This window comes from Muntiacus reevesi, chromosome 1 (assembly GCF_963930625.1).
Source record: "Muntiacus reevesi chromosome 1, mMunRee1.1, whole genome shotgun sequence".
Lineage (NCBI taxonomy): Eukaryota > Metazoa > Chordata > Mammalia > Artiodactyla > Cervidae > Muntiacus > Muntiacus reevesi.
In genome coordinates this window covers 60,420,540-60,437,090 of record NC_089249.1, presented here as the reverse complement: position 1 = coordinate 60,437,090, position 16,551 = coordinate 60,420,540, and the positions used below count along the sequence as shown (strand labels likewise).

The 16,551-nt window shown below is 57.2% G+C and overlaps 1 protein-coding gene across 2 annotated transcripts in view; it reads right to left on the bottom strand.

Annotated features, from left to right (window-relative positions):
* Positions 1 to 13,794, bottom strand: part of TBC1D22A (TBC1 domain family member 22A) — a 260,473-nt gene extending 246,679 nt beyond the window's left edge. For both annotated transcript variants that reach the window (XM_065945555.1, XM_065945561.1), the window contains exon 1: positions 13,551 to 13,794. In XM_065945555.1, the coding sequence (XP_065801627.1) occupies positions 13,551 to 13,612 (62 nt within the window). In that variant the 5' untranslated portion in view covers positions 13,613 to 13,794. The remainder of the gene's footprint in view (positions 1 to 13,550) is intronic.
* Positions 13,795 to 16,551: the final 2,757 nt, after the last annotated feature.

Here is a 16,551-nt window from a genome sequence, read left to right as displayed (position 1 = left end):
CTAAAGACTCCAGAAAGCCCTGCCAACACCGTGCTGTTAGCCCAGGGGGGCCTTATGCAGACCTGACCTCCAGAGCTGTAAGGTAATAAATGTGTGTTGTTACAAGCCAGGAGGCTTGTGGTAATTTGCTTCTGCAGCAATAGGAAACTAACAGAGGTAGCAAATCTGTTTTACTAGCATGTGGGAGCCTTAAAGGTTAAGTCATCACACTTAAGGGCTTCCCTGGCGGCTCAGTGGTAAAGAATCTGCCTGTCCCTTCAGGAGAATGTGGATTTGATCCCTGGTCCGGGAGGATCCCCTGGAGACAGAAATGGCAACCCAGTCCAGTATTTCTGTCCAGGAAAATCCCATGGACAGAGAAGCCTGAAGGGGTACAGTCCATGGGGTCACAAAAAGTCAGACGTGACTGTGGGACTGAACAATAACATCATCACACTTTTATCCTTACAGAGAGCTCTGCTCTGAGGACGATACTTGGAAAAGCCCAACTCACTGCCCCGGTCCATTCAGGCTGCTATAACAAATAGCATGCACTGAGCAGCTTATACACAAGATCCCTGCAGGCTGGGGAGCCCAGGATGGAGGCGCCTGCAGACCTGGAGCCCGGGGAGAGCCCCCTTCTTGGTGCGCAGACAGATGTCTTCTCCCGGCACCCTCTCCTGGCCGAGGGGGACAGAGCCCTGTGTGCGTCACACACCTACCAGGGCTGGCGGGGGTCCCAGCTGACAGCCTGCCCCAACGCTAGATGCCCGAGGGGCTCAGGCCCCCACCTTCAAGACTTCCCAGTGACACCCCGAGCCTTCTCTTTTTTTGCCATAAACAGTCTCAGTCTGTCTAGGTCAAGCACCACCCACCTGTCCTGGTCCTGTTCTGAAATTCCCATGGATGTCTCTGTGACCCGGGCGGAAAAGTTTCCAGTTTTCAGAATCCAAAGATCTGGGTTCAAGACCCAACACTTACACGGTGGTAAGAGTGCTAACCAAGTACTTGCTCAGAGCTTTCCTTCCTCATCCAGGAAACGGGAATAGGAATGTATACGCAAGGAGATAGCCTTGTTAATGGCACTCTGAACACTGCAAAGTGACTGACAGACAGTATTTACCAATATTAGCAATCAATCTTTACATGAACGCCTGCATTCTTCCGTGGTGCCCCTCTGCGTTCACACGGCTCATCGCCTGCAGCCCACGCCCTGCGGGTCCTGTTCCCCAAGTCCGAGCACTGCCACCTCCCGCAGGCCCCGCCGCTCCAGGACAGCCAGAAACCCACGAACTCTTCACCGGCCAACACCTGTGATCGTTGAGCAGAAAAGGCTCCAACAAAGTTCAAGCTCAGACCAAAAGGAACCTCATCTTATCTTATTAAAATTACATTTCTACTTGGTCCTGCATCATGAAAGAGAAAAACAGACTTCAACGAAAGCCTTTCTTAAAGAATAAGTGACAACTAACACACCTACCTCATTTCAGATAATGAAATCTTTCTTTAATAGATATGTTAACCCATAAACTTTTTAATAGATTATACTGCTTTAAAACACTGAAGCAGTTCACTGAACCCTAATGATTCCTTATAAAATGCAGATCAACGTGACCCAATTCCACTGCCAGCTGCACACTGGAGAAATCATTGCGCAAGTACATAAGGGAGACAGGTTCGGCAACGTCTGTAATGCCACAGAGAGAAAAAAATGTTAAGAAAAATCTAGATGTCTGTTATCAACTGAATAATAAATTTAAAAAACTGAAATATATGCATATAATAGAATGCCAGTCACAGCAAACGTGAAGGAACAAATCAAGATGGGGAAATTCATTAACGTGACAGTGAAGAGTTGAATACATACACAAGATGTTAGCCACTAAGTCATGTCCAACTGTTTTGTGACCCCATGGACTATAGCCCGCCAGGCTCCTCTGTTCATGGAGTTCTCCAGGCAAGCTGACACTGGAGTGAGTAATCGTTCCCTTCTCCAGGGGGTCTTCCCTGGATCGACCCAGGGATCGAACCGGGTCTCCTCACTGCAGGTGGGCCCTTTACTGTCAGAGCCCCCAGGGAAGCCCCTGGTGGGAACAGACCCCACATACGGTAACTAAGAGTCTACATGCAGCAACAAAGATTCCTCACGCGGCCCCGAAGATCCTGCACGCCACAACGAAGATCCAGTGCAGGCAAATAAAAAAATTTTTTTAAGTGAAACTTGAAAAGGACTAATTTGTTACCAGCAGGCAACCGTGGGGACCAGGAGCAGGGTTTTCTGGGTCCCATCTGTCAACATCCTGAGGACCACAAATATCCTGAGCACCCAAGGAGGACTCGCAGAGGGAAGAAGAAATGAATGAGAACTAATGGAAATCCCAGGTGCCAGGCCTGTGATGTAACTGCGGCTACCGGCGAGGCGAGAGAGCAGGGCCCAGACGGGGGACAGCCCAGCACAGGGCGGGCCAGGGAAAGGCTGGCAGAGACATATGCCCTGAAAAGGACCCCAAAGGAAAGTGCATCCCACGAGAGCCCCGCATGAGGCACAGGCGGTGTCACTAAAGCGCCCCCACTGGTGAGGGGCAGACAGCAGGAAGAGCTGAGGTTTAAAGCAAGAACCCGAAGGGGTGCTCCCGGGCGGCGGGACCCCGGAGGAGGACGGGCTGGAGACCTGGGCTGACACCAACGTCCGAAAGAAGAGAGACAGGCCCCGGGGCCAAGCCCCCACTCCCAGGGTCTGTCCCGGCCGCCTTTACCGCTTGGGTCAGGAAAGCTTTTTAAAAAAGTCAGGGACTTTCCTGGTGGCTCAGTGGTTGGGAATCCACCTGCCAGTGCAGGGGATACCGGCTCCATCCCTGGTCTGGGAAGACCCCACGTGCCACAGCTACCGATGCCCGCACGTCCCCGAGCCTGTGCTCTGCAACAAGAGGACCCTCGCTCCACGACAGACACCCGGCGCAGCCTCCGAAAACGATAAACAGACTAAAGACCGCGGGCCTGCCTGTGCGGCCGCGGAACAGCGCCGTCTCAGCCGCTCTCGAGCCACCCTGAGGCCGCCCCTCTCGCGTCTCTCAACACGTTCCGCTGAGCACCTGCTCCAGGCCGGCCCGCTGGCACTGCCAAGATGCCAGGGGTGCTGCTTGGGGCTTCGGACAGTATCGGGATGCAGGTACGCGAGGACGTAGGAGCAGAAGGGAGGAGACGCGCCTCAGCGGACAGGGCTGAAGGCAGGAGGGGGACAGCCGACGGCGCCAGGCCTCGCCGCCTGACAAGGCAAGCGCCTCCTGCGCACCCCAGCAGGCTTCTCTCTGGCCTGAACCTGGGCCCCTGCACCAAGGGTCCGGCCTTGAAACAGAGCTGACGGGACAACAGCAGAACAGCCTCCTGTTTTCGTTAATTAAAGGGTAAAGAGCAGAGGGTGAAGACAGCCGTGAATGAAATGACGAAGAGTGAGAGGAAATAAAAGGAAAAGGAATAAATTCAAGACGCGGTGGCCTGAGCATCATAAAATAAATGAAAAATTACATGGCCACGTTTACGATTGGCTGCCTCCTGTATTCGGGATTCATGGAGTAAACGGGCAAACCGTGCAGTGACTCGGTCTACGGCTCATCAACGCCTCCTCTGCGAACACACTCATCGCTCCTGTCTCCTCTGGGCTCAAGAGCAGTTTTCTGAAACATGAACTAAATTAGTGACTGATTTACCATCAGGCTCATTCCAACCACAGCGATGCTCCCCAGATGTAGAAATTAAGCTCAGAAGGGGTAAGTTTTCCAAGGAAATTAACTTTAGGGGGCTTCAGAGGAAAACGCGCAGAGCCGTCATTACGACAGCACAGTTCCACCACCCCTCCGCGGAGTCGCGTGCAGACCCACGTGGCCCCACGGGACCCAGGCCGGAGGGGTCCGGGCTGTCCCACCGTCAGCACCCACGCCTGCCACACAGCAGTGACACCCGCCCAGCCCCGCAGGCTCTCAGCCTTCTCCTGTCCCCGCGGGCCACCAGCTCCCTGCAGAGGGGGCTGGGTTTGTCTCCTGTCACACTCCTCGGGGCCCCGGGCGCCAACAGAGGCGGGCAGTCACTGAGCCAGCCAGCCAGCCGCGTCACGGACGGCTCGAACACGTCTTAGAAGTGAGGATTCTGACAATAAACTCATCCCTCCCTGTGTTTTAGCAATAAATGTTTCTTCCCGTGGAAAACCAGTGTGTGAAATACAAAACTGTAAACCAGCTATGCTCCAATTAAAGGAAAACAGCAATGTGATGGACTCACAGGCACAGGCTTGGAGGCGGTGGCCAGGGGCGGGGCGGGGCGCGCAGGAGTGAAGCGGTCAGCAGGAACAGGCCTCCGGGGACAGGACCCATCAGGCCCTACTGCGCAGCCTGGGCTGGAGTCAGGAGGACTCGACTGCAGGCCTGGAAGCTGTTAAGGGTAAATCTCTCACGTTCTCATCACAAGGAAAAATGTCTAACTGCATGGTGATGGATGTCAACCAGACTCACTGGGTCATTTTGTAATCTGTACGTATACTGAATCCTTATATTACACCCCTGAAGCTAATATTATGCGTCAATTATGTCTCAATAAAAAAGCAAGAAGGGGCTTCCCTGGTGGCTCAGTGGTAAAGATCTGCCTGCCAATGCGGGAGACGTGGGTTCGATCTCTGGTTCAGGAAGATCCCACGGGGCAACTAAGCCCGTGCACCCCGACGACTGAGCCCGTCTCTGAGCCCGTGCTCCCCAAAGAGAGATGCCTCCGCCACAAGAAGCACACTCACTGCAGTGAGGGCAGCCCCTGCCCGCCACGAGGGGACGTGTGAGCAGCAGTGAAGACCCAGTGCAGCCAAAGTTTCCAAATTATAAAAAAAAAAACGGGGTCTTCCCTAGTGGTCCAACAGGTATGACACGAGCTCCCAATGCAGGGATGACCCCTGGTCAGAGAGGAACTACGATCCCCACGCGCCACGCAGCACCGAGAAAGGACGGATGGGTGGGGGCGCGGAGGGGACGCCTTCTGAAATCAACAGGGGAAAGGCCGCCCAGCAGCCGGCCCTCACCACCTCCCTCCTCCCCGCGCCTCCCCGCCACACCCCGTCCTCCTGACTTTGCTCCAGGCTCCCGCCAGCCCACCCAACGATCCGACTCCTCTGCGCTCCACAAAGCCCCGCGCTCCACCCTCCCTCCCAGCACGTGGGAAAGCACACGCGTCTCCCGGGAACGCGCACACAGCTGCCTCCGGGCTGAACCACCTCCGACTCTCAAGCACACACGCGCCACCTCACGTTCTGGGGTCACAAAACCAGCCGTGCCCCCACCGCCAGGCCTCACACCCCGCCCTCGGCGTTCCGCCCCCGCTGGACGGCGCCCTCTGCAGCACACGGGTAAAGGCATCAGGCTCGCCCGTCTGTACAACCTCCCGCCCACCAGCATCCTCGTGGCTCCCCCTGGAACCCGCCCGCGGGGTCTAGTGCCCCCACACCCACCCCTTCCGAGACGGCCTCTCCAAGAAAACCGATCCAGAAAGCGCCCTCGCCGCCTCCTAGAGGCCCACCACGTTAAGTGGGCCCCCAGTCCACCAGGACCTCCAAACCTCCCACCCCAGGCCGCCATCCCCACCAGGGAGCGCCCAGCCTCCAGGGCAGTCAGGCGGCTCCCCCGCGCCTGCTGGGTCTGTGTGCTGCCCTCGGGGGGGCACTCGGATGCCCTGTGCCGGGGCCGGCCCACCCCGGCCTGCTCGCCACCCCCTCACGCACACCGCCCAGGGCCTCTTCGGTCCCTCCACTGACTACACTCTGTCTCCGAGTCTAGCAGAAACGTTCATGGGAAGAAGGCTCCTGGTAAACCCGCCGCGAGGAGTGCGAGGGAGCAGGGGGAAGGTAGGCGGCCATGGGCGCATCTCAGGAGCGCGGAGCGGCCTGACCCCACAGCACAGTCAACCTCAGGGGCGCGGAGCACGGCAGGGCCACCGCCGTCCTCTGCCAGCACCAGTGAGCTGCAGACCTCAGGGGCAGAGAGGCACCCAGGGACAGGCCATCAGGGCACTAATGCGGCCAGGAGCCCGGCATCATCCGGGGCAGCATGGCCAGAAAGGGCCCTGCCCTAGGCCAAGAGGCCTGGGTCCCAAGCCAGCGGGCACCCGGAGGGTCTGCCCCGCGGCCCCGTGCCTGGCCACGCTAGTGACCACAGGAGCCTCAGCCCTGAGTTCTCGTGACTCCAGCAAGAGGACCCACGACTGTTCTAAACTAGACTCACCAAGAGCTCCATGCACCCCCTCACCTGCAGCGCTCGGGCTGGAATTCCCCCCAAAGAGGAACCGGCATCCGAGAGAGCGAGCAGGAGGAAGGGCAGTCAGCATGGAAGTTCCCTGTGGCGCGGGCCCGGAATGGAAAAGCCCAGGCTGCCCTCCCCCTCGGGGCGTCCTGGTCCACTGCCTCCCTTCTGTGGGGGGTGGGTGGCGGGGGGCCTAAAAGCTGCCCCCTCACCCCTGGAGAATTGAGGAGGACGTCCACCCTGGAGAGAGGAAGTCAGTGGGCAAGAAACCAGGTCCCGACCCCAGCCTGGGGCCAGGCCCGCCACCAGCTCAGGTGCAGGCCATCACGGACCGCGCAGCGTCTCGCTGCCGTGAGGACCACAGCCTGGCAGAGGCGGCGCTCCGTCCACGGCTCCGCCGCCCCCCCCCCCCAACCCGGGGTATGGAACCAACATCCGCCTGGTTCACAGCCACTATCCCCGACTCCTCCCAAGGGAGGACCAGGCGCTCCGTCCCGGGCACTCCTCCAGTCGACCATCCTCCGTGCAGACAGCCTCTCCGAGGTTGGGACCCCACTGCACCCAAAGGGCCCGCGCGCCAGTCCTCACGCGGCCTGTGTTCAACCAAGGAGGGGACAAGCCCGGGGCAGGGAAGACGGAGCAGCCACAGAGGGCATGCTTGGGGGGTGCCACTCCCCAGCCCGGGTCTCCGAGCCCTCCCTCGTCTGAGCTGCTCTTAGCCAGGAGGGGTCCCCCGACGGGAGCGGAGAAGCAAGATGTGGGGAGATGTGGGCCCAGCGCTTGGCCTGTTCATTTCCACCCACGACTGCCGTGCACCATCACGACACTCGGAGGAGAGAAATACTTCCTCCAGCTCTTGTCTTTAAAAAGTTTAAAAAACAAAGAACAAGTCCAAAGTCATCAGGGATTTATTTTTCTTTAAGTCACTTTTGTTCTTATCTAAAAATTAACCCAAAAGGGTCCAGATTTCCTACATTAGGCAGAAATATAAGGTGAGGAGGAAGGGAAATTTTCACTTTAAATTTAACTTTTTCAAAATGTTTCCAGACAAAACAAAAGGCATTTAATAACATAAAATGTGACACTGGAAAACAAACCGTATATTTAGCAGAAGCCCACCCTCAGGTGTGTCCACGGCGCTCATCAGAGCAAGACCACCTCCACTCACATGGGGGTGGGGGGCAGCCAGAGAAACCCACTCCCCTGGAACACAAAGTCGCTGCCAGAGCAGACTCCCAGGCTCCCCGTGACGGGAAAACAGGGACAGACAGACAATCCGAACAGCCGCTTGGAAAGCACAGCAAGAAAACTGCCCCAGTTTATAAAATTTCAGGCCGGGGGCTGGGGAATCGCAGCTCGGCACCCCTGAGGAGACAGGCAGGGCCTCCCCGTGGCTCCTGGACCCCAGAGGACAGAGCAGACCCCTCCCAGCTCAGTCCCAGGCCCTGAGGACTGAAGACGCTTTGCCGAGGTTACCAGCGAGGGCGCAGCCCGCCCAGCCTTCCCACTCAGCCTCCCCAGCACATCTGCTTGACCCCTGACCGCCCCCACGGGGCTTTCCTGCAGCCCCGGGAACAAATGACCACAAGCTTGCTACCTTACAACACACACTCATCATCCCAAAGCTCTGGAGGGCGGGTCCCCCAAGACTAAAGTCATTCTGGAGGCGACCCTCAGAGACCCACCTCCCGCTCACCTGGTGTGTCAGCAGAACTGTTCTCAAATAGATGCAGGACCAAGGTCCCCATCTCCCTGGTGGCCGAGAGCAGAGGAGGCCCCCAGCTCCTAGAGGCCCCCACGAGCCCTGCCTCGGGGCCCCCTCCTGCACCCTCCAAGCCAGCAACCACAGATCGGACAGAGCCACGTGCCCCGTCTCCGACGCCTTTAGGAGCTGCTGGGACTACAGTGAGTCCCCCGGAAGCTCCAGGACAACTTCTCCATCTCAAGGGCAGCTGATGAGCGACCGTAATTCCACCTACGACCCTGATTCCCCTCTGCCATGGAACCGATGCTTCACAAGCTCTGGAGGGGAGGACGCGGACATTTTGGTGGGGGGGGCGGATCATTCTGCCAACCACACTTCCCTCCTCAGGCCAGAACCCTGGGGGTCACCCCAACCCAAGCACCCTGCCCATCAGTGACCCCTGCAAGGCCCGTCACAGCCTAGGCCCTGAGCCTGCTCTCAGGAGGACGATGGGGCCTCACCACTCACTGATGGAGGCCAGGACCCAAGTCCTCTCCAGGCCCCGCTCGTTCCCTCCTCACCTCCTCCGCCGAGTCTCCCTACAGGAATGCCCTGACCCTGACCCGCACCTCCACGTGCCAGGCTTGCCCCTCCTCCAGCCCTGGGTCCCTGCTTAGGCGAGACCTCCTCTGGGGGACCCTGCAGACTGACTGTGCATCTGATGTTCGCCGGCCCCGAGGCCCACGTCCCTCTGCTCAGCGCGGTCCCTGGCACGTGGAAGATGCTCCCGGCACTTTCTGAACGAGCTACCTGCTCAACACGCCTCCCTGCAACTGCGGTGGCCTGTGGGATGAAGGTGGAGCCGGCTGGCCCATTCGCGCAGGGCCCCCTCGTGGCTCTGAGTGCTGAAAGCCGACGGCCGCCAGAGCCGGGACACTGAACTGTCTTCCGCCCCAGATCCAGCCGAGCACCATGACCATTCCACCCGCAGTGGGGGCCCTGAGCGCCCCCCACTCACAGACGTCGCCCTGCACACTGTCAGCAGAGCACACCAGGCAGCGGGCGGGGGGGCCAGGCCGAAGGGCAGTGTGTGTTCTCACACCCGTGTGCGAGGGCTTCGTCGTGGCATTTAAGGTTACATGTGGCAAGAACGCCAAGGCCAAGAGCAGGAGCAGCAGCGCCGCGCCTCCTAACTGGGCCCCGGTTCGCCCACAACAGGGCACGCAGGCCAGGCCACGCTTCGGGCAGAATCCTCCGAAGGCCCCTCGCTCAGAAGGAGAGACCCAGAGCCCCGCCTCCAGGCCTTGCACCCCATGACCGTCCCCCTGAGCCCGGCCCACGGCAATGGTCATACGGCCCCCGCGCCTCCCCCTCAGACGCACACGAGCGTCGCCCCCAAACCAGGGCCTCTGCACGTGCTCACGCCTCTACCAGGACCACTCCTTTCCGGCCGTCCCCGAGGCCTGTTCCCGCACCTGCTGCAAACCTTGCTGAGATGTCACCCGCTCTGGGAGGGCTGGCCCGGCCCTCGTATCGTCCTGAGACCTCCCTGCCCCCCAACCGTCTGTCCCTCTGCCCTTCGTCTGGACTCCAGCCATCACCCCCGACAGTTAACGCGCTCCGTAACGCATCACTCTCCGCCTCTCCCATTCAGCTGTGACGCGCTCCGTAACGCATCACTCTCCGCCTCTCCCATTCAGCTGTGAGCACACAGGTTCTTTTGTTCACGGATGCATCTCTAGTACCTAGAGCTGTGACTCACACGTAATATGGGTTAAATAAATATTTGCTGAATCAGTAAGTTATCAGGCTCTCAGAACGGGTCCAAGAGGCCCCTCTCCTTCTCACTTGAGAGATCAGGGCTCGGCCCAGCAAATGTCCTCCTGGAGGTCACAGGCACCAAGGTCTAGTGCAGCTCCCACGTCACACAGGAGGCCACGGACGGCCCAGAGCAACAGGGCCCAGGCGAAGGTCACAGAGATGGCTGAAACCCGAACCACCCAGCTCCTAGTCAAACGTCTTCCCATCCTTCATCCAGAAAAGAACTTTCTAAGGAACCACCAGCCAAACACACAACCTAAGGCCCAGAGCGTGCGCAGAAGAGGGAGCTCTCCCAGCAAGACCAGCGCAGGCAGCGTGAGACGTTGGCCAAATCACTGGTTCTCTCCAGGCTCATGTAGGAAACAGTTCAGATCAACCACCACTTAGCTGATTTTGCAGTAACAATGCAAGGGTGAGTAAGGAACGCTCCCTAAGCGCGCAGAGCCCACTGGCTGGTAGAGAAGCCAAGCCCTTTCCAGCAACACTGAGTGTGATGCACGAAGGGGAGCTTCAGTCCAGACCGCGTAAGACAGGCAGGCTTCACCGGGAGGCACACCGCAGCGAGTGTTTTAAATCCTTAAACAGAAAGCTGGGCAAGAGAGGGAAGGGAGGGAAAGAACATGCCGGTCAGTTACAAAAGCACGAAGCTGACAGAGGCATCACACAGCAGGTACAGCAAGGAGCCCCCAGGCCCGCAGCACCACTGGGGGCAAAGCTCAGAGCAGGGAGGGGCGGGAGACGCGGCTGACGGATCGAGCAGGCTCGGGTCATAAAGGGCCTTACACGTCCTGCAAAAACACCAAGGCTTCTCTGCACGGCACTTCCGGGAACACCACCACGCCTACCTCAGCGAGGCCCAGAGTGTGCTTGGAGGACAGAGTGCGTTTTATAAACTCTAAAACAGCAGAGAGGGACTTCCCTGGCGGTCCAGTGGTCAAGTCTCCACCTTCCAACGCAGGGGATGCCGGCTCGATCCCTGGTCGGAGAACTAAGATACCACATGCCTCATGGCCAAAAAACATAAAACAGGAGCAATATTGTAACAAATTCAACAAAGACTTTTAAAAATGCAATAAACTGCCAGGGAGACAAACACGTGCAGAGTGCTAGGAATAGGGCCTGGCAAACGGTGACCGCAAGATGAATATCAGCCACTACTGTCAAGGAATTGTTCATTATAAAGGGCTGTGCCATACAAAGAGCCTTTGACAGTTCTGTATTTTGTGGTGGGTGTATTCTTCCACCTTCAGGTTTCTCTGGGTTGGGGCCCACACTCAAGAAAAAGCTAATTACAGGACCCACTCACAAAAGCTGACACAGCGGCTGGAATTGGCGAGGATCTGACCACGCGGCGCTTGTGCAGGTAAAGCAGGTGCTCGGCCAGCGATCCCCAAGGGAAGGCTTTGGGGATCCTCCCTACATCCTCCCTACATCTGCTGACGCGGAACAGGCACACCTCTGCAGCTCCTCCCGACACCCGAAACGGCAGCACCGCCAGAGGCGAGGCCACAGGAGGCAAGGGGCCCGCGGCGGCCGTGCAGCCCTTTCCTCACAGGCCAGCCTCTCCTCCCGGCCCTGCCCTCTGCAGTGACGGCCGCAGAGGATCACAGACCCCACTCCGAGTCTGGAACGATCTCAGGGAGCTGTTCTCAACAGTGCCTCCGGCACAGCACAGACTCAAAACCCCAGGAACAGGCAGGCCTGTCTCTGGTGATGCAGGATTTCACAGAAGAACTGAGGACAGCATCAAGTTCCCGTGGCTGCCACAAGCAAGTACCACAAACCTACTGGCTGGAGACAACAGAAACTTATCCTGTCCCAGCGCGGGAGGCTAGAAGTCCAAAGTCAAGGCCACGGCCTCTCCCAAGGCTCTGGGAAAGGACCCCTCCCTACCTCTTCTAGCATCTACTGGCTGCCGGGAATCCGCAGCTTATCTGGTCTGTAAAGGCATCACTTCAATCTGCCTCCACCATCCGTGCCATCCTCCCTACATCTGTCTCTCTGGGTGCAAATTTCCCTCTTTCCCTAAGGACATCAGTCATTGGACTCAAGCTCTCCCTAATCCAGAATGGCCTCATTTCTCATTTGAACTCAATTCCATCTGCAAATACTTTGTTTCCACATAAGGTCAGGCTCACAGGTTCCGAAGACCTGAATTTTGGGAGGGACCCTATTGAACCCAAAGTAAAGTAAAGAAAAAAAAAAAAAAGTAAGTAAAGTGAAGTCGCTCAGTCTTGTCTGACTCTTTGCGCCCCCATGGACTGTAGCCTACCAGGCTCCTCCATCCATGGGATTTTCCAGGCAAGAGTACTGGAGTGGGTTGCCACTTCCTTCTCCAGAGGATTTTCCCAACCTAGGGATCGAACCCGGTTCTCCCACATTGTAGGCAGACGCTTCACCGTCTGAGCCACCAGGGAAGTCCCACTGAACCCAAGATAAGGACAAATACCCAAGAGACACAGTTATGGACCCAAAGGTTTATTCACCATTAGAACTAATACAGAAGCCCCATTACTCTCCTGCCTCAGTTGGTGGTTAAGAATCAGAAACCATTTAGACTGAGGAGGTACCAAAATCTCAGGACCTAAAAACAACACACAAAATTGTTCTGCCACGTGGCTCCTTTTCCCTGAGTCAGTGCTCTAGAGCATCTGTTCCTGTCACCACTAGGCCCTCCTACTCTCTCTTATTTCAGAACTTTCACATCATCTTGGACCCTAACACTGGTTGTGATGAAACCTCTTGACTGTTCTTCAAGGACCATCCTATACAGTAAAACAGGGTCTTTGGCCAACTTCAGTGACCCCTATCCAAAAATCACTGTTCTGGGCAGACAGTAACTCAGCTCCTGCTAACTCCCAGACCACTCTGAAAATTAAGCCTTTCTGACTGGACACAGTGAATTCCAAAGTTTATAATTCTATCACTCCAACAAGTGCTTATTATGCAGCCTTAAAAATAAACTGTGCTCATGAATGATTCTACTTGGAGTTAAGACCACAATTCTTCACTTTCAGTATCTGAGACTTTTAGTTTGCAAACGGGACCGTGTTTAGAAATCCCGTAGCTTGTTTCTCTCTAATCTACGTTCAGCAGCAGCTGATTTCTTCCTAAGTGCTTTCCGAGTCATGTCTCCCTGTTTCCTTGGGGCCCTGGCTGGGCAGGGCCACACATCAATTACAGGAGGACTTTGGAGCAGTACAGCTTCCAAGGTGCACCCAGGTCACTGCTGGCACTTATTTCAAAAAAAAAAAAAACGTTTTTTTAATTGTCTTCCTGATGTTGACTCAAGACAGGAGTTGGGTTTTGAGGCCAGAAAGCTGGGAAGGTGGAAAGTCACAGGGAGCCTCAGAGTACTTTTCCTAGCCCAGGGCAAAAGCAACAAAACCCACAGGAGACTAGAAGGCCAATCCAGTGGGTCCAGGCCACCACGCCCCTCTGCAGAAGCTCACCCGCCCTGCGGGGGCAGCCACCCGGCCACTTTCCGCGTCCCACCGACTGCTCGCGGCTCCAGAGATGAGGTCTCTCCTACGTGCAGCCCTGGCGGCCGAAGAGTTTCCGAAGAAGTCAGCCTGCCGGTCTCAGGACAGACACCCTCCCCTCTGGCCCCGCTCCTACCTGCAGCCACGGCCAGCTCCCAGACCCCACGGTCCGCGCCCCTGGACACCCTGGGCAGTCCCCCCGGAGCTCCGATCGCCCCTTCGCACCCCCGATTCCTCTCGCAGCCCCCGGGGAGCCGACGCGCGCCCTGACCTCTGACCCCTGACCCCGACCCGGGGCCCCGTCACACCCACCTGCCCGGGACCTTGCTGCTGCCGCGCTTCCAGAACTGCTTCCTGGCCCCGTCGCTGGCCATGGCCGCTCCTCATCGCTCAGACCCACGGCCCCGACACCCCAAAGGGCGGCCAGCCCTCTGCGGCGGCCCCTTCCTGTACCCCGTTTGGCTTCCCCCTCAGCGGTCCCCGGGAGTCCCCGAAAATGTAGAGCGGAGAGGCTCTTCCACCTCCCTCCGGAAGTTGTGCCTCCGCACGCCCGGAAGTCCCGCCCCCGTCCCCGGAGAGCGTGACGCACGACGCGGGCGCCCGATGTCACTACAAGGCGCCTGCTGGGGGCGGTGCTCTGGAGACACTGGAGTTGGGCTGCTCGTTAGTCAGGACGGCTAGAGGCCCCGAGTTCTTCTCCTGAGAGTCCCGCCGGGCGGTGGTCCTCACCAGAGGGCGAGACAACGCGGGGACCGAAGGCACCCGTCCGCGGGGGGTGGGCGAGGGTGTGACTGTCGCGCGCACTCGAGGGGGACCGGTAAACACCCCGTGGGTGACTAACTCCTGCAGGCACGGCAGGTGTAAACCGGTGGGTGTAAACTGCAGTCACGGCCGGTGGGCGAGAGTCGTGGCGAGGGGGACGGGCTTTGTGAGGGTCAGTGGGGGTGGGGCCGGGGCGGGTGAGGGACTGGGGGGCTGGGGGCGCTGGGCGGGGAGGAGGAGGGATGGGGGTTGGGCCAGGCTTCCCGAGTAAGAGGTGCCCCTGAAGCAAGAAGATGCCCCACCTCAGCGTTGTCCACGGGCAGGTGAAAGACATTCTGGTTTCAGAGACTCGGTTCAGTTCAGTCGCGTCCGACTCTTTGCGACCCCATGGACCGCACCACGCCAGGCCTCCCTGTCCGTCACCAACCCCCGGAGCTTGCTCAAACTCATGTCCATTGAGTTGGTGATGCCATCCAACTCAATGAGTCATCCTTTGTCGTCCCCTTCTCCTGCCTTCAATCTTTCCCAGCATTAGGGTCTTTTCAGATGAGTGAGTTCTTCGCATCAGGTGGCCAAAGTATTGGGAGTTTCAGCTTCAACATCAGTCCTTCCAATGAGTATTCAGGACTTAGTACAAAAGAAGAAATGAAGATATTAATCTTTATGTTGGTTACACGTTAAAGTAATGTTGTTTTGTGTGTATCGGATTCAATAAAATGTATTGCTGAAATTATTTTCACATTCCTTTTTCCTTTTTTTTTTTTTTTTTTTTTTAAACATGGCTCTCAGAGCATTTGAAATCACCTATGTGGTTTGCATTGTATCTCTATTAGCCTGTAGACCTAGCCTGAGAAGTCAAGGACTGGTATTTCCGACTGGAGCATGGCTTTGGGGAGCCCCTTGGCAGACCTCTGCCAGTTCTTGATTAGGTTCTCTGATTGACATTTTCCTTGCTTACTGATAAGTAACCTTGATTTAGTACTTGCTGTGTGGAGGGCATTGTTGGGTACTATATGTGTATTATCTCAATCACATGACAACCAGCTCCTCAGGAAAGGCCACCACGGCCGGCAGAGCAGAGTGGCTCTCTCAGATCCCTTGTGACACCCGAGTTTCCTATCCTGTCTTGCAGTAGCAAAGCTTCCCACTGCCCTTGTCCCCACCCTGCGAGTTTTCCAGGTACATGCTGATTCTGTGTCCCTTCACACAGAGCCTGTAAGATCCTGCCAGCCTTCTGCTGTTAGAACTAAGCAGTGAAAAGAAAGTGAAGCCGCTCAGTCGTCTGACTCTGCAACCCTGTGGACTGGTAGCCCAGCAGGCTCCTCCAGCCACAGGATTCTCCAAGCAAGAATACTGGAGTGGGTTGCCATTTCCTTCTCCAGAGGATCTTCCCGACCCAGGGATCGAACCCAGGTCTCTCACATTGCCGGCAGACGCTTTAACCTCTGAGACACCAGGGAAACCCTACAGCTAAGCAGTAAGGCCTCTCTAAACCTTTGTTAAAGGGATGACAACCATGCGAACTCTCCAGGGATCCCCTCCTGTCACAGCCATAGCATCTCTCTGAGGCAGTGCTGATGACAACGTCAACAGACCCTCAGGGCCCCTCTGCTGCAGAGCCTTGGGAATGCCCACACACACACCCCCCGCCCACTCCCCGTCTTGTGCGTGCATGGCCTCTTCTAATCTCCAGAGAGCTCCTGATAAAGCTCTGCGGATGTGGAGGGACCCCTCCTGGACAAAGCCCCCTGGGACCCTCACCTGGCAGGACTTGGGGAAGCCCCAGGGATCTCTTCCAGCCCCAGAGCCTCCCCAGAGATCTTTCTCAGAGCTCAGCTCCTTGTCAGGATCCCCTCCCGACGGAATTTTCACCAACTCAGTATAGCTTATTGCACAAATCAATGATCAGGGCCACAACGGAACTAAGATACTAGCGTTTAAGAAGGGAAACACAGCAGTCAGCGACTGGTTGGGTGTAACAGAACATTTTGGGTTTGGCCACTCCTCATGACTTACCTCATGCTTTCCTGGCTGCTGCGTGCTAGGAGAGGAAGGCACAAGGAGAAACAGGCTGACTTGAAGGCTTCAGGACTGTCTGAGTTACTAGTGCCGCCAGCGGAGACCTCAGGGCAGGCCAGGTTTATGGTTGGCTTAGGACACGTCGGGTTTGAGGTTGAGACCTGAGGCCTCAGCCAAGCAGTTGGTGAGAGGGCCTGCTCATCTCCAGATGAGGAGACGGGGTTACCCAGGGGAGGATGGGCCGGGGAGAAGTCCCAGAACCAGTGGTCAGACGTAGATCAGCATCAAGAGCAGCATAATTGAAAACCGAAGTCAGGTTAGAGGTCGTCTCCAGAGACGGGTTCAGACGGGGGCCATGGTAGCGATGCATGTGCAAGGAGTATCTGGAAGAAGGCCCAATGGGGAGGGCGGAGGCGAGGAAGGGGACCCGGGCAGGCAGCACCCAGGACAGCTGCACAAGCGCAGAGTGAACGAGTGAGCTTTTGTTCATCTCGGCAGCAAACATAAGAGGCTTCCTCTCTCTGAGGTTTAG